The sequence below is a fragment of the Ailuropoda melanoleuca genome, chromosome 8 (genome assembly GCF_002007445.2).
Source record: "Ailuropoda melanoleuca isolate Jingjing chromosome 8, ASM200744v2, whole genome shotgun sequence".
In the NCBI taxonomy this organism is placed as follows: Eukaryota; Metazoa; Chordata; class Mammalia; order Carnivora; family Ursidae; genus Ailuropoda; species Ailuropoda melanoleuca.
The window spans coordinates 128,605,430-128,625,879 of NC_048225.1; the positions used below are offsets into that span (position 1 = coordinate 128,605,430).

General features: G+C 58.1%; 1 protein-coding gene across 1 annotated transcript in view; it reads left to right on the top strand.

The window, feature by feature from the left end:
- ADAR (adenosine deaminase RNA specific) overlaps nt 1-20,450 on the top strand; it is a 26,980-nt gene continuing 6,530 nt past the window's right edge. The window contains 15 exon segments of the mRNA XM_019803049.2: nt 1-201; nt 4,535-5,961; nt 7,543-7,726; nt 8,172-8,320; nt 8,847-8,991; nt 9,094-9,284; nt 15,957-16,104; nt 16,398-16,493; nt 16,495-16,570; nt 16,977-17,070; nt 17,520-17,642; nt 17,869-18,002; nt 19,459-19,641; nt 19,955-20,067; nt 20,328-20,447. Of these exon segments, the coding sequence (XP_019658608.2) occupies nt 187-201; nt 4,535-5,961; nt 7,543-7,726; nt 8,172-8,320; nt 8,847-8,991; nt 9,094-9,284; nt 15,957-16,104; nt 16,398-16,493; nt 16,495-16,570; nt 16,977-17,070; nt 17,520-17,642; nt 17,869-18,002; nt 19,459-19,641; nt 19,955-20,067; nt 20,328-20,447 (3,198 nt within the window). The 5' untranslated portion in view covers nt 1-186.

A 20,450-nucleotide genomic window follows, 5' to 3' on the forward strand; every position in this document is an offset into this window, starting at 1 on the left:
TGAACCAGGGCCATTTCCCCACCGGCCGCGCGCCCCGGCTGTGTACTGCGCTGCTGACCTGGGGGCACCTGGCGTCTACGCAGCGAGGGGGCGGGCGCCGGAGGGCCCACCTGGGGAGGGTCGCGCCTCGGTGGGGGGAGGGGAGCGGTTCGCCAGTAGTGCCCCAGGACATGCGCCGCGGACGCCATGGACCCCAGGCAGGTAAGTCGGCTGGGCCGGCGCCGCCCCGACCCCCGCGTGCGCTCGCGGTCTGGTCGGGGGACCAGGTGCGCGTGCGTGTGTGTGCGCGTGCGCGCGCGCGCGTCTCTGCGTGCGCGCGCGCGCTCCATGTTCCAGGAATTGGCATCCGGCCTCTTACTGCCGCGGAGCTGAGCAGTGCGGGGAGGGGGCGCTGGGGCGGAGGGGCCCCCGGCTAGGCGGCCGCCTCCCTTTCTGCGAGGGCCCAGCATTAGCGCCTCCTGGGAAGCACGCGTCCCTTTTCCCGTCCCCTCTCTAAACTCTTTCCACTTAAGACTTCTGGGAAATGAGAAGCAATCCTCCTACCTGCAGGAGAAAGTTGGTAGCGTCGCAGCCGTATTCACTACTGCCAGGAGCTGGCAAAGCCCAAATGCCCTTCAACAGATGGTCGGTTAGCAACCTGGGGCATCTCCACCAGTGGTAGGTGGCTAGGCCAGAAACGCGGAGGGAGCGCCTAACCCGCATGTGGATCACTGCATCTGGGCCCCTTTACTTGACACTATGGGAAGAACAAAGCTAAGGGGACGGGAAGCAGCCTGGGTGTGGGGGAAGGAGCTGATCGCAGGAGAACAACTGGGGGAGATGGAAGCTGTATCCTGATTGTGGTAGTAGTTACAGGGTTATGTGGGCTTTGACTCCAGTCATAACTCAGGGTATACACTGAAAAGGGTAAACTTTATGGATGTAAATTATACTTCCATTTTTACAAGTTGTGTATTATTATTTTTTTCATTCTCCTCTTCCAAAGGATTAGGGACACCTGGCCTGACTTCACACATACCAGTATGCCTTGCTGTGGAGCCCATGTGGCACAGGTGGGGGGCTCAGCTCTGGATCGAAGTAGGAGATGAGATGAAAGTGAAATGGATGGGGTGGGCTGTGAAGTGCTTGGGTGTTGAGGGACTTAGGAAGGGTGGCCACAGGCTGGTTCCCACAGGCTCCCACTCCCGTTCCGTGGCTCTCCACATGCCTGTTCTCAGGCCATGCTTTGGCTTAGCTTTTAGAAGACTTAAGGGGGTATAAAGACAAAATTAATAATTTCCCTGTAAATTTCCTTAAAATAACTGTTGTGAACAAATACACACATATTTTCCTTCCTTCCTTTCTGTGTGCTCGCTCTCGTGTGCACACACATGCAGGTAATGCTGAGGCTTTTCCTTCTGTTTCCAGAATGGGCGTAGAGCCTGCCTGTTCCTCAGCTTGCTCTTTTGTTGTTATTTAATTCAACAGTGTATCATTGCTAGATTGCCTCCAGGTGGGTAGGAATAGATCGTAACACATGGTTTAAAAAAGAACAAAACAGTACTTTTCCATAGCATGAATGTGTCATAATTTATGTGGCTTCTCGTCTATAGACAGACATTCAGATATTTTGCAGGTTTTAGCCAAGCAACAGCAGTTTAAATCTAGCATTTAGCTAGAAGCTGACTTTAACCACTTTGCAAAATAATTGTTTTACCAAGGTCACTCCAACAGCTGATGGGAAAATCCCTGAAGTCCCCATAATTCAGCTGTGAGGTAGGCACTCACTTTCTAGCACCATAGTGGGGGTGGGGTAGTGTGCGGCAGGGGGAACAGCAAAGACATGGGATTGACCCTCTAGGGGTGGCTTGTTGCTGCATTCGCTAATTCAGCAAATGTTGGTTCAGGATCAGCTTGATGCCAGGTACTATCTTCGGTGCTAGGAGTTCAGAGATAACAGACATAGTCCTCACCCCCGTGGGAGCTCACTATGGAGTAGACGGTGCCTCCCCCCATCAATACTTGATGGGGAATATTGGGAGTGGAGGGTTGAGTTATCATTTCTGGAGCACTTAATATTGGTAATCACCTTGCAGGTACAGTTTGTATGCAGTAAAAAAAAGCAGTAGTATGACCACAGGTAAAGTAAGTGGTCTAGCAGGAGTTGAGAGGGAGGGGCTCGAAGAGGGGAAACTCCCATGGGCTGTGAGTCACAAGTCTCCAGAAGAAGGTGGCATTTAAGGAGATCTTGAAGGAAAGGGTCAGAGTTGTAATGTGGGCAGTAGAGAGACCATCAGGCCCACCGGGTTGGGGTGTAGGGAGTACAAAGATCAAGGCTTTGTGGCAGCCTCATGAGAAGTAATTAGGGGCTAAACCTGGAAAGACACATTTATGAGAAACTATGGGGTGGGGGTGGACAAGATCGCGTTTAGCACCTACCCCAGTAGATGTGGGAGGCGAGGGAGGAAGGCAGGCAGCAAAGCTGGCTCAGGTTTCTACCCTTAATAACCGTGAGGGGAATGATGCGGTCAACAGTTGTAGGGATAGCAGAAGGGGCTGGGTTGAGGGAAAACGTCAATTTGGTTCAGAATATGTGGTGTTTGAGGTAGTGCAGGGTATCCAAGTGGGCAGATTATCTAGGCATTGGGAGATCCAAGTCTTAGCTCTTTACAAGGTGGCGGCTGGGGGTAATAGATTGGAACACCGTTTCTTAAGAGGGCTGATTTAGGTGGGGGGGGGATGGAGGAAATCAACCTGGGGGAGGAAGAAGAGGCCCTTAGACAAAATCTTGGGGACTGATTATACGTAAGGTGTGGAAGAAAGGGACACGGAGAGACAGAAGAGAAGGGGCAGGAGACCGTCCATGGGAGGGGCGTTCATAAGAAGAGTCTCCATCGCAGGGAGTCCGTGTGTGTGTGTGAAACTGACCGACCACCAGACAGGGGCAGCCGAATCCAAGTTCGGAGGAGGGTGTTACACCGTCGGTGTCCTTCTCCAGCGCATTGTGGAAGCCTCCATGCAGGAAGAGGGGGCAGGGCCGTTGGCGAGGGGAGGGAAGTGGCCGGGAGAGCCGGGCCGAGCCGAGCGAGGACGGGTGGGGGCAGAACGAGGAAGGCTTGGGAGCCGCTGACCGGCAGCTGGCCGCTTGCGCAGCAGCTCGCGGGAGTCTGGCAGAAGTTGTGGACGTGCGGGGAAGTTGCCATCCGAGAAGAGCAGGACTCAGCAAACTCAGCCGGCAGACCCAGGGCTTCGCGTGTGGTCTGCGGCTGCCCCAGTGCTGCAGTGGCAGATCCGGCTGGTCCTTCCCTGGGGAAGAGTTTCAGGGTTTGAGGAGTGGGGGTGGCCCCAGCTAGCGTCACGACTGAGTGAGGCGTGCACAGGCCACTCAGGTGGCTGAAGTGGGGGGGGCGGCTGTGAAGGAACCCCAGAGCGAGGGCATCACGAGCAGGACTAGCCAAGTGCTGAAATCCCCTCGTGGTGACAGGCTGTGGAGGGGTAGAAGGCTACGGTTGCTGAAGGCGGTGCACAGCTGCCACAGGTCGCTGCAACCTTCAGGACCTTCAGACAAGTTGGGGAGGGACAAGCACGAGGAAACATTGTTGCTAGATGTCGCCCCCCCAGGTCCCTCAGGTGAACAGCACCTGGGGCAGGAGGAGCCTGGGTCTGTGTGGTGGGGGAAGGGGTCACAGGTGCGCAGTGTTCTGGGACGTGTGAGTTCAGGGCAGCCTGTGTCCTGGGGAACAGGATTCTGAAGGACAGGAGGCAGGAGCAGCTCTGGGGAGGCAGCGCAGGGACTTGGGGGGATGGGACTGAGGTGTCCAGGAATGGGCCCCACCAGCGCCACACATCCGGGGGAGCCTGGGTGGTGTGGGCAGAAGTTCCCAGTGTCTGTTCCAAACCTGGACACACACTGAGTATGAGGACAGTGTGTCCTTTCTTTCCTAAGGAAACCATCCCCCTCCCTAAAACTGAATTCCGGGCCTCCCTGGGTAGCAGTGGCGCGGAGCAGATGGAGCGTGGGGTCCCCAGGTGGGAAGGTGCCCCCGCTGCAGCCTTGGAGGGCTGGGGCTCTGGGTCACCCAGCCCATGTGCGTTTCGTTCTCGCCATCCAGACGGTAGATTTGAGAGACTGGGGTCCTGCCCAGGCCGCTTTCTGATCCCTTTACTCCCTTGGCATTTTGAGGTTATTGTTCTGTTTTTGTTTTTAAAACAAAATAACATTTATTTCTTTGTTCTTATTTTAGAAGGGTACTTACTTTGGAAAGTGGAAGGATTCATTCTCAACCCCCTAAAATCTGTCAAAGGGGAGAGAATGCCTGAGGGTGGCCGGAGAGGCCCTGCATGCTCCTGGTGGCTCCCCCCACTCTTCACTGTGGCGGCCCCCAGGCAGTACTGGCTGGGGGGGTTGCCGGCCACCCTTGCTGGGTCACATGCCCCTGTCCCCCTTGCCTCAGCACCCATCGGGAGGCAGGTGCGGTGCCCCTGGGCAGAGAGAAGGGACGGGTTCACCGCTGAAGTCCTCATTCACTTTCTTTTCCATCTTCTTGTTCTGCAGGGGTGTTCGCTCAACACGTACCACCCCCGCCCACCTCAGCGCTATGAGCACAGCAAGCTCAGGCACCAACAGCCAGGGCCAGGATCTTATCTGAATCATTTCCAGCTCCAGCAAATAGAGTTTCTCAAGGGGCTGCTCCCTGAGGCACCCCTAACTGGAAAGCAGACACCATCACTGCCACCATTCGTCTCTGGACTCCGGCCGAGGTTTCCAGGACTGCCTGCCAGAGGCAGGGAACTGGGGACCTGGGGTGTCCCCAGAAGCGTGCCTCCCAGAAGTCAGGTGCTCCAGAGAGGGTCCCCTTGTCCTTTCCCACGTGGCAGGACTTTGCCGTGGAGAGGTGTGGACAGGCTCTCCTTACATTTCCAGGAGCTAGGTATCAGCCAGGGCCAGGAAGAGAGAGTCTTAGAGCTCTTGCAGGAGCTCGGGGAAGGGAAGGCCGCCACAGTACATGATCTGGCTGGCAAGCTCAGAGTCCCAAAGAAGGAAGTCAATCGAGTTTTATATTCTCTGGAGAAGAAGGGCCAGCTGCATCGGGAGCCAGGAACGCCCCCTCTGTGGACCATTGCCGTTCAGGCTCGGAACCAGCCTGGCCAAGTAGCCAGCGCCCGCAGTTGTAGCCAGGAAGCGCCCGACTCAGACCCCAGTTTTGGAACTGAAGACCGAAGCTTCGAGTTTTTCGAGTCTGGCTTGGAAACTCCTGAGCCTTTTGACATGGCTGAGGTCAAGGAGAAAGTCTGCGACTACCTGTTCAACGTGTGCGGTGCCTCGGCCCTGAATGTGGCAAAAAACATCGGCCTCGCCCGGGCGCGAGATGTGAACGCCGTGCTGATGGACCTGGAAAGGCAGGGTGACGTGTACAGGCAGGGCACCACTCCCCCCGTGTGGTATCTGGCCGACAAGAAGCGAGAGCGGATGCAAATGAAGAGAAACGCAGACCTCGGCCCCGACAGCGGCCCGGCTGCCGGCCCTGAGACCAAAGGAGACGTGCTCCCCTCCCGGCAGCTGGCCACACCGGACGCCTCGGACAGCGTGGCGGCCACAGAAGACGTGCAGAACGGGCAGGAGCCAGTCGTAAAGCTGGAAAGCAGGCAGGAGGCCGCACCGGAGAGGGTAAAGCTGAGGCCTCCTGCCCATGACAACGGCCCCTCAAAAATGGGATACGTTGACTTTGAAAACGGCCAGTGGGCCACGGACGACATCCCAGATGACCTGAACAGTATCCACGCAGCACCAGGTGAGTTTCGAGCCATCATGGAGATGCCCTCCTTCTACAGTCACGGCTGGCCACGGTGCTCGCCCTACAAGAAACTCACAGAGTGCCAGCTGAAGAACCCCATCAGCGGGTTGCTCGAATATGCCCAGTTCGCCAGCCAGACCTGTGAGTTCAACCTGCTAGAGCAGCGTGGACCGCCCCACGAGCCTCGGTAAGAGACCGCCCACAAACCGTACGGGGCGCTGGGCTCAGAGCAGCCTCGCAGCTCGTGGCCGCCCCCGCCTCTTCCCTTTGCCTCTCCCGATCTGGAGCAGGAAATGCAGGCCTCGCAGCAGCCAGAGGCCCGGCTGGGCAAGGGGGAGGCTGACCCTTTGGCTGGAAGGCGGCAGCTTTGGACGGGCTTTCGTGCCTCAGTGTCTTGCCTGCCTCCAAGGGCCAGAGGTCGTGAGGCCCGGACTCCCCTCCCATCCTCTTCTGTGGGCTTTCCCTCCCTTCCCCGAGCTGAGTTCCCCAGAGAGGCATGTGAGCAGGGGGGTCGGGCTAGGCTGCACACACGGGAAGCAGCAGCAGGCCCCAGCCACCTGGTGCTCGGCTCCTGTCGGGACAGGGTGGTGTTGAGTGTTGCCTGCTGCCCGCCGGGCGAAGCTGGCAGTCCTGGTGGTCTGTGCCTCCTCTGTGCTCGGTGTGGTTCCCGGGCTGTGAAGTCAGTGCCCCACTCAGGCAGCTGGCCAGGCCCTGCACCGTCGGCCCCTGTAGGCCGCTGGACAGACAGAGGGAGACAGGAGGGCCCCGATGGGGCTGCTGCAGGGGGCCTAGTGCAGAGGCCGCCACGGCACAGGCCAGTGGGGGCGGGCGAGAGTTCCAGTGCCCTTTACCTTAGACATGGGCTGGTATGGCTTCCCAGCTGTGACCCTTACTCCTTATGTCCACCGTCTTCATGACAGAGACGGTGTTGCAGGAGAGCTGTTAAGGCGGGGGTGTGTGTCCAAAGACCATCAGGGCCAGGACTGGTCTGTGTCTGGGACAGAGGCTGGGTGGCCGTCGTGCTCTCTTTTCCCTCCACCCCCTGCCCCAGAACTGGGGGAGAGCAGTGGGTTTTGCAGTTAACCTTTCTTTGGACTCCAGCCCTAAGAAGCGTTGGTACCATGTTCAAATATTTCAGAAGACGCAGGAAATAAGAAATTTGACCTACTTTTCTAAATGAAACCCCAGATTGAGCCAAGAGCCGAACAGATCTGAAAACTTGAGCACGGAGGCTCAGGCTAAGTCCAGAGGCCGGGGACGGAGGCATCTTGGTTTTCTGCATAACAAGGGGAGACCCCTTGTGTCGGGCTCCAGACAGACGGAGCTGGAGAGTGGCTCAGGCCAGACCCCAGCGCATGGGGTCTTGGGGAGGCTGGGGACGGGCGCAGGCCCAGGAAGCGGCAGGTGCCTGCTCCCTGTCGGCCGCTGTGCAGGAAGGAGCCTTCGCGGCCTTTAGGAACCGCCTCACGGGGGGCAGCCGGCCACAGCGGCTTCAGAATGAAGGCTTTGGTTGCTGCAGTGGCGATTTTCACCCGTCATTCTTGGTGCAGGCTCTCTCTTAACTCATTGCTAAGAGATCTGAGCTGTGTGTGCCCTCGTGAGCTCTGGGGAGAGAGTCACTGGCTGCTTTGTTTCTGGAAGGTAGGGACTGAGGCTCCAAAGGGACAGGGGTCTCTGTGTGGCAGGAGGCTCCAGGGTGCAGGGCCCTGTGCAGGGCGCGGCAGGGACGGCGGGCCCACGCTCACACATCTGCTCACTTTCCGTCAAGATTTAAATTCCAAGTCATCATTGGTGGCCGAGAGTTCCCCCCGGCTGAAGCTGGCAGCAAGAAGGTGGCCAAGCAGGACGCAGCCCTCAAAGCCATGACCATCCTGCTTGAGGAAGCAAAAGCCAAGGACAGTGGAAGACCAGAAGAACCCTACGACTGCTCCACAGAGAAGGGATCGGAGAAGGTAGGCGTCCTGCCCTCTGGGGGCCTGTGCTCTGCCCCCGTCACCCTGGTACCAGCATTTAACTGACCTCTGCAGGCGGTCTGCACGCAAAGGGCCGAGTCCGTGGCTCAGAGGCTGTGTCCGCCCCCCGCCTCGGCCACGCTCCCCTCCCCTCACTGCCAGCGCCCCCGCTTGCCCGCCTCACAGCCCCACTGTAATCACAGACCTCCCGGCTGGAAAGCGACCTTAAAGATGACCGAGTCCAGGCTCCATTGTTGACAGATAAGAAATGAGACCCAGAGCGTCTCAATAAGTCACCCTTTCCTGCTGTGCCCAGAAACACCCTGCACCCTCTTCCTTTGGAACGTTAGCCCCTCAGTTGTGGTTGACCCACCGCCATTCTCTCTGCCCGGTCGCACCAGCCTGTGGTTTCTCTGTCGTTTCTCTTGTGTCTCGTTTTCTCCAGACGGCGGAGTCCCAGCCCAGCACCCCCTCCGCAGCATCCCTGTTTTCTGGGAAGAACCCCGTCACGACCTTGCTTGAGTGCGTGCACAAGCTGGGGAGCTCCTGTGAATTCCGCCTCCTGTCCAGAGAAGGCCCTGCCCACGACCCCAAGTACATCTCTTGTATCGTGTATCTCTGCTGAGGGTTCTCAGACAAGAGATACAGTCTCCTGCTGGCCTCCCGAGAGGTGGCCGGTTATCCCACTGAGCAGGCCGCCTGTTTGCAGTACGGACAGTGGGGAGCCACGAGGCGTGCTCGCTGCTGTGGAGCGGACGGTCTGGGATTGGGAGCTCAGAGGGCGAAGCGGGGGCTGAGCACTAGGGAGACGCTTGGCCTGGCGGTTGCTCGTGGTGGGTTTGAGAGGCACAGACCCTGCACACCTGCAGGGTCCAGAGCAGGGCTCCCGGAGGAGGGTCAGCCAGCCGGGTGCTCACGTGCCGCATGGGGTCAGCCAGGCTGGGGGGCCGGGGGCAGGAGGGTCCAGGGCAGCAACTTGTCGACGCAGAGGGGCTGCGCGGGCCACGCACAGAGGCGATGTGTGCGAGGACACGCCAGCTCGTAGAGGACTGCCCCACGGGGGCGAGGTGGGTGTCTCCGGTCGGTGCCGCTTTAACCCGCTCCTCCCCGCTCCTGCCAGGTTCCAGTACTGCGTCGCCATGGGAGCCCACACCTTCCCCACTGCGAGCGCCCCCAGCAAGAAGGTGGCGAAGCAGATGGCTGCCGAGGAGGCCGTGAAGGCCCTGCACGGAGAGGCCAGCAGCTCGGCACCTGCCGATCCCCAGGTGGGCCGTCCTAGCGACCACGTGGCTCAGCCTTGCGACCACATCCCTCAGAGTTTCTGTAAGTGCTCATGGTTCCTCTTCGTGTGGGCAATTCTCCTTCAGCTGGGCGGCACGAACACAGAGTCCTTCGATAACCTGGAGTCTGGGATGCCCAACAAGGTCAGGAGGATTGGCGAGCTCGTCAGATACCTGAACACCAACCCTGTGGGCGGCCTGTTAGAGTATGCCCGCTCCCATGGCTTCGCGGCCGAGTTCAAGTTGGTTGACCAGTCCGGCCCTCCGCACGAGCCCAAGTGAGTGTCTCAGCCCCACCACGGCCGCGCGCCCCGGGCCCGAGGGGCGAGGAAGGGCTGCCGAGCTATGGTGCCGTGGGGACGGGAGGGGTGGGCCGGCGGAGACAGGTCCGGCCTGGAAAGACCCACAGCAGCTGTTTAGAGAGTACAGTCACTCTTACAGCGCGTACGCTCCTTCTTAATTGTTTCTGATTAATTTAATTTTTAAAGGAATATGTCTGTGAATAGAAAATCGTTCAGGCCAGTTGAAAAAGTATGCAGGGAAAAGTCTCCTTTCTAGCTCAGGCTGTTAGTTTCCTTCCCCAGATTTATACACTGTTACTAGCTTCTGAGCACTTCTAAAAATTTGTGTGTGTATTAGTACATTTTCTTTTCATTTCACTTTTTAAACAAAAGTATAGATCCTATCTTCCGTCCAACACCTGACTCCCTTGGCAGTGCGTCCTGGAGGCCGTTACACGTTTCAGATGCAGGCACCGACCACGCTCCTTTCTGTAGCTGCATATTTCTACACTGTTTCTAAATCTTCTTTTTCTTTTAACGTAAGGTCAGCACCCAGGGCACGTGGGGCGGGACCAAGAGTCGCAGGCTCAGCGGACTGAGCCTGTCGGGCGCTGCCCACAGCTGCATATTCATTGAATAGAAACTTAGTTTTACAGTTGTTTTATCAAGCGAGGGATATAAAGGTCTTTCCTAAAACAGGCGCCCACATACCCACCACCTAGTTCAGGAGAGAGAACGGTCCCGTTGGCATTGCGGCCCCCGCTTGGCCACGTGGATCTCACCAGCTTGCAGCGGCATCTGGGTCGGATGCGGTCCTACTTGCAGAAGCAGTCTTCGTGCTCTGTCTGCTCACGGGGGCTGGAGTGTCAGGAGGGGGTTTCTGGGCGATAGGTCGTGTGCAGTTCTTCAGGGTTTTGTGTTTTGTGTAGGTAGTAGGCTTCTTGAAGTGAAACACAAGAATCTGGTCCTCACTGCTCGCTCCCCCGTGGCCCAGCGCTCCCCTCCTCACGTGCCCCAACACGCCAGCGCGTGGTGACCTCACTGCCCCACAGTCCTGCAGAGCATCTTCATGTCATCGCGAGCCGAGCTGGCACATTTGTCCTTTTGTTAGACGGAAGCTCATGTGCGTTGATACCTGGATTGCTGTTTACATGTAACAGGAGAATCTCGGAGGGTTTCCGCGTCCCGTTCTGTTCCCTGTTCAGAGGTCCTGCGGTTCCCCAGTGCGCTGACCTGGGCTGTCCACCAGCCCCTAGTGACCGATGCGTGCGTCCTTTCCACACTCTGCTAGTACAGACAGTGCTGCTGTGAATGACATCTTCACGGGCACCTAAGATTTTGGTAAACACTGCTGAATCTTCCTGCAGTGAGATCATAGCAGTTGATGCGTCTGTCAGCAGTAAAGAACGGCTCGTCCCCTTCACCATAACCAGTACGGAATCACAGGTTCCCCCGCAATCCACAAGGACAGAGTTCCTTTTGAAATTTTCTGCCCAGCCAACGCTGAATGCTGTTTTCACTTCTTTTCTTCATAAAAGCAAAAGTCCTCTTCAGATTTCTTTTGGTTGGTGGAAACAGGTTTTTATCTTTGCCGTTCTAAAATGTGAGAAATGCTGTGTTGGTGCTGCGCAGAGATAGTCTGTATTAAGATGTTTGTTACTATTATTTACCAAATAATAATAATGACAAAACTCAGAATCATCTCTAGAGATTCCAAAAAGGCTTTTAGTAAAATTCAACATCCATTCAGATTAAAGAACATGCTGTCAATAGAGATTATTGAGCCCCTCTTCGTGCGATAGAAACGTACGTCTGAAGTCAAAAGCCAGACGCTTACTCCGTGTTGAGCTGGGAGCTGTTCGCTGTTCGTGTAAGGTCCTTGTTACTTCTCGGCACGCCGGCACCACGAACTCGTGCCGCGCGTTAGGACAGAGCAGGCGGGGAGAAGACACTTCCGTTACGGGAGATGACGTGATCGTGTCCTGAGCTATGTGTGGGAGGCGGGACGAGATAGCAGAGACAGAGGGGAAGTCAGGAAAGCAGGGAATTATGAAATGACCTGCAAACGCCGGGGCCTTTTCTGCTTGCGGCAGAAGCGATGCGAAGATGTGGTGGAAGAAAGTAGCCGGTTCACTGCAGCAGCTGAGCAGACAGAAGACCTGCTCACGTCCCAAGCAGGAAACGTGCAGGCTCTGGTCCCATGTGATTAGATAGAAAACCCAGTTGAATGACGGCAGCTGTCCCCAGGTTAGTCTTCACATTTCACGTGATCCTACTAAAGTCACTGGTAGATTGACTTCTTTATTTTAAACCTGGGAGACCCCATTCCCAGGTTCATATGAAAAATCCATGTGGGGGACGCCTGGATGGCTCAGTCGGTGAAGCGTCTGCCTTCGGCTCAGGTCGTGGTCCTGAGGTTTTGGGATCTGAGCCCCACATTGGGCTCCCTGCTCAATGGGCTTCTCCCTCTGCCCCTCCCCAGCTCTGCTTGTGCTCTCTCTTTCTGACAAATAAAATCTTTGAAAAGGGTAAAAAAAGAAAAATCCACGTGGGAGAATGGTCAGAAAGTTCTGAGAGAGGGATGAGCTGCGTGGCCTGCGGGCAGGATGGTGAAGGGGGCGGCCCCCCAGGGTCCCTCGCAGACACAGGTGCAGACAGGGCTTCTGGTCGGGGGGAAGCTGCCCACCGCATCTCAGCAAGACCTCGCTGGTGTCTGTGTCTTTGCTCACATCTAATCCCATTGTCCCATTAAGTCCCATTGGACTTAAATGTAAAATAGGGGTGTGCGGCTGGTTCAGTCGGTACAGTATGTGACTCGATCTCTGTGTTGTGGGTTCGAGACCCATGTTGGGTGTAGAGATTGCTTAAAAATAAAATCTTAAAATTATATACACAAAATAAATAAAAATCTCTAGATAAAAGCAGGGATTTTTGCTTGAGAATTTTGGAGTGGCAAAGCCTTTGCAATGACAGCATGAAACAGTCATAAAGGAAAAAGAAGGAAGGGTGGCTGTCGGGCGAATTGGTGTGTCTTAAAGGAACCACCTGAGGAGAAAACACCGAGGGCCAATTTCTTTAAAAGTAGCGGGTCCTTTTCCAGTGGGAAGTGTGTAGGTAAATGTACACGCCGTCCGTGTGCTCGCAGCATCCGTGAGGTCTCATCCTGAGCATAAGCACACGGTGGAGAGCGGCCTCCGTGGCGAGGGCGCCCCCGGGGATTTTGTGCCCCCCCTGGTGGCAGCGGTGCTGTTCCTTACGGACAGCTCGCCGCGGTCTGTGGCCCTGTGGTCCGCAGACTGGTTGAGCCGCGCGTGTGACCGGCCTGGAGCGTGGGGCTGGCGCTGCAAAGGTGGCAGTTGGTCCCAGTGTTTGCGGGAACGAGGGACGCGCGCTCCCTGAGGACTTACTTGAGCTGTAGCCAGCACTCAATTTTAAAAGTTCGTTGAAGAAGAATGGCTCACAAAAGGGTGTCTTATTTTAAATTTGTCTCCATAGAAGTGATGTTGCTCATTTCTTTATGCTCGTGTGTTATCTGTGTTTCCGTGTCCTTGTCCGTCTGTCCTTTGGCTTTGACGTATCTCATGAGAGCAGGACCGTGGCGAGAAGGGAACAGAGACCCTGGGCCCAGGGTGCCGGGAAAGGTGCTCCGGCCCCTGTGGGGGACACGCTGGCTCGTGGGGCCGGCCCTTTGCGCCCGGTGGCCCTTCCGGGTCGTCGTCCTCACGCTTCACGCCTGCGTTCTGTCTGTCCCCTCTTTCGCTTCCGTGAAACCCTCCCTCAGACTTCCCGTGACTCATGCAGAATTTAAGAACTTACCGTGAACCTGGGGAGGGCGTGAAGACCCCCCGGGGCTGCGGGCAGGAGGGCCGTCGTAACTGCACTGCGGCACACGCGGCTTCCCTCTGTCTGCCCTTCTTAGCACCCTTACCTGATGGCACGACTGTCAGTGTCTCGATGCTAGAAGGCACCTGCTGTGTGTAGGGGGGTGCCCCGACCTCTCCAGAGCCCCGGGCTCCCTTCCAGCTCCTTTGTCGCTTCTACTGGGCCTGTCGAGTCTGACCTGCCTGAAGGAGACTCTTGGGTTTCGCCCCTTACGCTCTATTCCCCTGGTCCTTCCCATTTCCGTAGGTGACCTCACTGTCCACCCAGTAGCTCACGCCAACAACCTAGGTGCGGGTCATCGTGTCCACCTCCTTCACCTCCTTCAAGCAGACCAGCCTTGGGCTCTGTGTCTTAGACATCCAGCTCTCCAGACCCTCCCCTCCTGCCTCCGGCAGCAGAGCCTCTGCTCTCCTCTAAACCGCTCTCCCTCCTTTGTCCATTCATTCAGACAATGCTTCTGGACTGCATTCTGTTTGTCTGGACAGGAGCCAGATTTGAACCAGTAATCACACAGGGAGACATAAGGTCTCCGTGTCTTGTGCGTGTTACAGTGAGCTAGAGTTGCGTGATGGGTTGAGAATCTGCTTGGTGTGGTCTGACTTGGTAAGGTGCTGCACCGCGGCCTGGGGGTGGTTAAGAGAAAGCCGGAAGTTCTGGGAAGGGGCTGGATCACCCCGAGGCCTGCGGTGGGAGGGGAGCTGACCTGGCAAAGGCGGGAAGCCGGGCCCCTCCACTCTGGCCGCAGAAAGCCCTCCTAGGGACTGTCTCTTGCTCCCCGCCGCCCTTGGCCCTCTTCCCCAGAATTTTCTCTACTCTGTTTTTGAGCTAAGTTCTCTCTCCCACCCTAAGCCATTTTAGACCCTTCCCTCTTTATTTAGACTTCCACCAAAACTCCTTTTTCTTACTCTAAACCGATGACCCTCCATCGTGCTTGAGAAAAGAGCAACAATGATATGACAGATACCTTATGTTTCCATCACCAAACCCGCCTGCCTGCGTCTGCTTTGGTGTGTGGGACCCTGCCCCTCCCTGTGCCCTGGATCCCCTTCCGTGCACCACCTCCCTTCCTCACCCCTGCATGCCACAGCCGTTCAGCAGGCCTTGACCGCGGTGTGAATCACCCAGCAAGCACCCCCTCGCCGCTCTGCGCCCCTCACCACCACGCCTCCTCCTTGTCTTCAGTCTTGGCTTCCTTCACTCACTGTCCCCAGCATTCCAGGAAGAGGCGAGCAGCGGGCCTCTTACGGTTACTGAGCTCGGGGAACACTGCTGGTGGGTACCGTAGGGCCTGGTGCGGCTTCCGGGGGGGTTCCGGCCCACACGCGCGGGCACGCCCCCTTCACCACGCTCTGCTTATGGCAGCTTCGCGGGTACCAGGTCTTCTTACAAAGGAGGGGTTGCGGTCGTTTCTCCGACAGCAGGTGCTCACTGTGTCTCCGGGTCTCATTTTGGTGATTCTCACAATATCTAAAATTTTCCATTATTAGATTTAGTGATTTATGATCCATGATTATAACTCGCTGGAAGCTCAAATGATGGTTAGCGTTTTTTTTTTCAGCAATAAAGTATTTTTTAGTTAAGGTACGTATGTTGTACGCCTGAGAGGCTCAGTGTAGTGTGAACATGACTTCATGTGCACTGGGAAACCAGAAAGTGTAGTTTGTCTGGCTTTATGCAATGTTGGCTTTACTGCGGTGGTCTGGGACCCAGCCCACGGGTCTCCGAGGTGAGCCTGCATGTGTGTGTGTGTGTGTGTGTGTGTGTGTCTTTGTGCATAGAATCCATGTTCTTGTCAAACACATGGAACAGGCCTGAGATTCTCGTGACCCTCAGGGAAAGGTCCTGCCCAGTTTGGCCCCACTGCTTTCCGGCATCCTTCACGCCATGTCCCCCTCCTTCACGGAGCTTCCGTTAGGCCCCCGGCCCAAACACCTCTCCGGGCCGGGAAGGCCAAAGGCATGCTGCCGCGGATAAGCGAGAAGTAGCGGGAAGCTGAGCGTGGCCGAACTCCCTGGGCCGATGAGTCTTGATAACAAAGCCTTGGCTGCACGTGCCTCCCCACCAGCAGTTTAGGGCGTGGTTGGAAGTGAGGATTTTTGAAACCCCGGCTGGTGGGTGCCCCGTCACGTTCTTCCCTCTGTGTCCTGGACTGCCCTCCTTCCCACGCCCGGCACGGCTCGCGTGCCCGAGAGGCTCTCTCCTCCCCCAACCGTGGCCATCCCGAGGCTTCCAGGAATCAAAAATAACTGCTCGAGGACGCTTCGGCCCCTTGTCCACGGCAGACCGTGACGCTCCGACCACTCCAGGGTGCGTCCTGCGGGGCTAGTCAGGAAGCGAATGAGGAGACAGAATCCAGCACTTGAGAGCCAGAGCGCTAAACAGCAGCGATGTGAGCGGGGAGACCGTGTCCCTCATTTGTGCTTGAGTTATGAAGGGTCCCCATTTGGCATTTTCGTCTAAGCCCCGTGCGGTCCTCGCTGAACTGGCTTCATGAGGCAGGTCCACAGCCTCTGTGGACGGTGGGGCCTCGTCGCAGTGTAAGGACACGATGGTGTTGCTCCGTCCTGGGGCCACCTTCAAGGTATGGCCGGGGACTCCAGTGCTCACCCAGGGTGTCCTCTGGAAGCGTGCGGACATCGGAGCAGAGTCAGGTCAGAGCAGCGTTCCTGGGAGCAGTGCGGGGGCGTCTGTCTGGTGGAAGGCATGGCGCCCGAGGCTGGGAAGCCCTGCCTGAGGAGCGGCCGTGCGGTCGGGAGCTTGTCTTCATCCCCCGCTTCTATCCCAAAGGTTCGTTTACCAGGCAAAAGTTGGGGGTCGCTGGTTCCCAGCCGTCTGCGCACACAGCAAGAAGCAAGGCAAGCAGGAAGCGGCAGATGCGGCCCTCCGCGTCTTGATTGGGGAGAACGAGAAGGCAGAGCGCATGGGTTTCACAGAGGTAACCCCAGTGACAGGGGCCAGTCTCAGAAGAACTATGCTCCTCTCAAGGTCCCCAGAAGCACAGCCAAAGACAGTTAAGACGTCTACTTTTGGTGCTCTCTCTTTGCGGGGTCCTGCTGACTCCTCTATGGGTGGACTTGGCTCCTAACTTGCTGTCCCGGGACGCAGCCCTGGGCTTCCGCTCGTGCCGCGGGCACGCGGAGCCGGGCCCGCGTGTGAGAGGGAGAGGCGGCTCCGCCGAGGGCGCTCGGCCGGCCCGCGCGGCGCCCTGACGCAGCCTTGTGCCCACAGCTCCCCCTCAGCGGCAGCACCTTCCACGACCAGATCGCCATGCTGAGCCACCGCTGCTTCAACGCGCTCACCAACAGCTTCCAGCCCTCCCTGCTCCGGCCGCAAGATCCTGGCCGCCGTCATCATGAAGAAGGCCTCCGACGACCTGGGGGTGGTGGTCAGCCTGGGGACAGGTCAGTGAGGCCCTCCCTGAGGGCGCGTGGGCGCGCGGAGGCGGGAACCCGGACCCTCTGCAGCTTGCCGTGGCCGCCATCCGCGCGGACCGGGAAGGGGTGCGGGAGGCGGGGTCGGTACCGGAGGCTGGCTCTGTCCTCGGCCCCTCGCGAACCACCTCTGTCCCCCCGGGGTGCCTGGGCTCAGGTCGTGATCTCGGTCCCCATCTCCAGGTGGTGGGTCCAGCCCCCGAGATCTGGGAATGGGCTCCACGTTCAGCAGGGAGTCTGCTCGTCCCCCCACCCTGCACCCCCCTACTCGTGCTCCATTCTCCCTCCAAAAAAGAAAAAGAAAAAACCAAACAGCTCTGTCCTGTTCATCATCACTTCCCTGGGAAAGGTCCCATTTGCTTTCCACGCCTTCCAGGGAACCGCTGTGTGAAGGGCGACTCCCTCAGCCTGAAGGGGGAGACGGTCAATGACTGCCACGCGGAGATCATCTCCCGCAGGGGCTTCATCAGGTGGGTGAGCGCGGGGGCCACCGGCGGGCAGGCCTGCCTTGCCAGCTGGGCCGGTGTGCCCGTCTCATGCCTGACCCCTCCGGGACTCGGGCCGTGCCGCTGTGGAGCCTGCTGTCTGCAGCCATCCCTCTTCCCTCCAACTGTCTCAGAAACGCACCAGGACCTCTTGGTCCTCAGGTCTGCAGGGGCGCAGAAGCCTTCCCTCTGCATCCGGGGCCCACCCCGCTCTGCCCACCAGCCCACTGGTCTTTATCCCGTGAAGGGGCGGACATGAAACTGACCCAAGAGGTCGGCTTTGCTTTCCGAGGTGTCGAGGCCTCTGGTGGAGGGTTCCCATCACCTCTTCCTCATGAAAAACCATGGAAGGCCCGCATGTCCCGGGCTTTTCCCTCCTCGGGGTCGGGTCACAGAAGCCGCTGCGGTCCTCCTAGCCAGAGTTCCCCTCATAGGTTCCTCTACAGCGAGCTGATGAAATACAACCCCCAGACCGCAAAGGAGAGTATATTTGAGCCTGCGAAGGGAGGAGAAAAGCTCCAAATAAAAAAGACGGTGTCGTTCCATCTGTACATCAGGTCTGTATGGTCTGTGCTGCCTTCAGAGCAGGCCCTGCTGGGCTCGCGGGTGGGGTGTCCGAACGCTGTCCTGGCCCATCAGTCGAGCCGTTCCGTGGGCCACACTCAGCTCAGCAGCCCGCGGGAGGCTGCAGGAGAAGCCCCACCACGTCGGGCTGTGTTCTTGAGCCCCCGGAACTGGGGGCCCCCTGCACAGGTGACCTTTCACGGACGCCCTGTTCTGCAGCACGGCCCCGTGTGGGGACGGCGCCCTCTTTGACAAGTCCTGCAGCGACCGTGCCGTGGAGAGCTCAGATTCCCGCCACTACCCCGTCTTTGAGAACCCCAAACAAGGCAAGCTGCGCACCAAGGTGGAGAACGGTGAGTGACACGAGCCCTCCTTCTTTGCCACGGGAGAGCTCTGCAGAGCCCTGGCCCCATCAGGTTTCTGCCGTTCGCTGCCAGGAGGGGGTGGCCCGGGTACAGGGATGGGCTGTAGGAAGGCCAAGATGCCACTTGGAATCTGGTAGCTGGGGAGATCTGCAAGTCAGGTGGGAAGCAGAGGTACCTGCCTAGCGCTCAGGGCAGAGAGCCCGGCTGGAAACAGAAGTGTGGGACTCACCTTCCCATCGATTCTTCTGGCCAGGGGGCGGGTGGGACCCCTTGGGTTGAGCGGGGAGCGGAAGGAATGTGGGACCAAGTTGCAAGGAGTGACAGAGGTGGGCGCCAGGTGCGCGGCTCCCTCCCGTCCGCCGGCTCCTTCTCCTCCAGGGGCCTTTTGAAGGGGGGGGTGTCTCCTCACGGCCACCCCTTGCCCTCAGGCCAGGTCACCTCCCTGCTCGAAACCCACAGAGCTGCCCAGGACCCAGCAGCTTGCTCCAGGGCACATCCCCAAGATAACAGACCAGTGCACATGTGTTCATAACAGCGAGGGAGTGGGAGCCGCCCCAGTGTCTACCCACTGCTGAGCGAACCAAACAGGGTTGTCCATGCGGTGCAGTCGCACTGGCGTAACGGGTGTGACAACACAGATGAGCCCCGAGAAAGCAGCCAGTTGCTAAAGGTCCCGTGTTTCGTGGCTCCGTTTATAGGAAACATCGGGAATATAGAGCAGGCAACCCTGTAGAAACAAGTGGATTCGTGGTTGCCTGGGGCCTGGGCTGGGAGGATTGGCACACGTGGGGACGCTGCTTTTGAGGGCGATGAAAGGTTCTAAATTTGACTGTAGGGAGGGTTGCACACTCTATGAATATACTAAAAACTATTGAGCTGTGCACTTTAAATGGGTGAATTATATCTCAATAAAACTGTTATTTGAAACAACAAAACAGTGCCCTATAACAGTTTCCCACCGCATTTCACGTGAAAGCCAGGCCCGCACACACACGCACATGGCTCAGGCCCACTGGCTGTCAGCAACGTGGACAGCCGAACGTCTCGCTGCCTCAGGGCCTTTGCTCGTGCTGTTTTCGGTGTCTGAAACTCTCTTACTCAGCTGTTGCTTCTCCTTGGTGTCTTTGCTACCCTGGCAGTTCTGTCCCTGGAGGTCCCTCCCCCACCATCGGCCACCATCACTCCATCCAAGCCTTTGAGCACTGTTGCTGTTCAGAGTTCTTGTCTGTATTGCTCTGCTCGCTGTCTGTGAGTCTGTCCCTTTCTGCCCCTCACCCTCACGAACGTTCCAGGGGCACCAGGACCTCCTGGTCTTGCTTCCCACAGTTGTAGCACATAGTAGGTGCTGTGGGATCTCTGAGGACTGACTGTGCGCAGCTTTGGCGCACGTGTGAGAGGTCTAAATGCCATGCCGGGGAGTGGCTCTGACCGAGTCCCTCCACAGGGGAAGGCACGATCCCGGTGGAGTCCAGTGACATCGTGCCCACGTGGGACGGCATCCGGCTGGGGGAGAGGCTGCGCACCATGTCCTGCAGCGACAAGATCCTGCGTTGGAACGTGCTCGGCCTGCAGGGGGCGCTGCTGACACACTTCCTGCAGCCTGTGTACCTCAAGTCTGTGACGCTGGGTAAGGACCCCGTGCGTCTTCCTGACCGGCGAGCCGCGGCTGGCGGTGCGGCCCCTCACCACGGGCCCGGAAACACCGTGGCCTCCAGTGGCCTGGTCTGGGCTTCCTTGTCGGGCAGCCCTCCCACCTGGAGCCCAAAATGTCATGCCTGCGTCTGTGGGGCCGTGTGCCCGCGCAGACACCGTCCCCGAGGCCTGCCGACAGGGAGCTGCCTCCGCCCCGACAGCCCCACTGGCACCTCCCCGTGCCCCGCGGCCCTGGCTCGCGGCAGGCCCCGGGCAGACGCAGGTGCGCGCCTCCCTTTCCCGGGCAGGTTACCTCTTCAGCCAAGGACATCTGACTCGGGCCATCTGCTGCCGCGTGACGAGAGACGGGAGTGCCTTCGAGGACGGGCTGCGGCCCCCCTTCATTGTCAACCACCCCAAGGTGCTGTAGGCCCTCCACTTTCCCTGAGTTCACGGGGGGCGGGGAAGGAGCGTCTGCCGCTGTCCCGGGAGCTGGTCCCTTTGTCCTCTCGGACGCCAAGGGCTTGCTTCTTAGTCTGGGACCCGACTGAATTGAGCTGGGGTTCCTACGACCAGAGTCTTTGCCAAACAGAATCCTAGCTGAGGGGGAGATCCCGAGTCCCCGCGGCAGGACCTTCTGGAAGGTCTCCATCTTTCCCCTGTCGCCCCCGGGGCCCCTAGGTTGGCCGCGTCAGTGTGTACGACTCCAAAAGGCAGTCGGGGAAGACGAAGGAGACGAGCGTCAACTGGTGCTTGGCGGACGGTTATGACCTGGAGATCCTGGATGGGACCAGGGGCACCGTG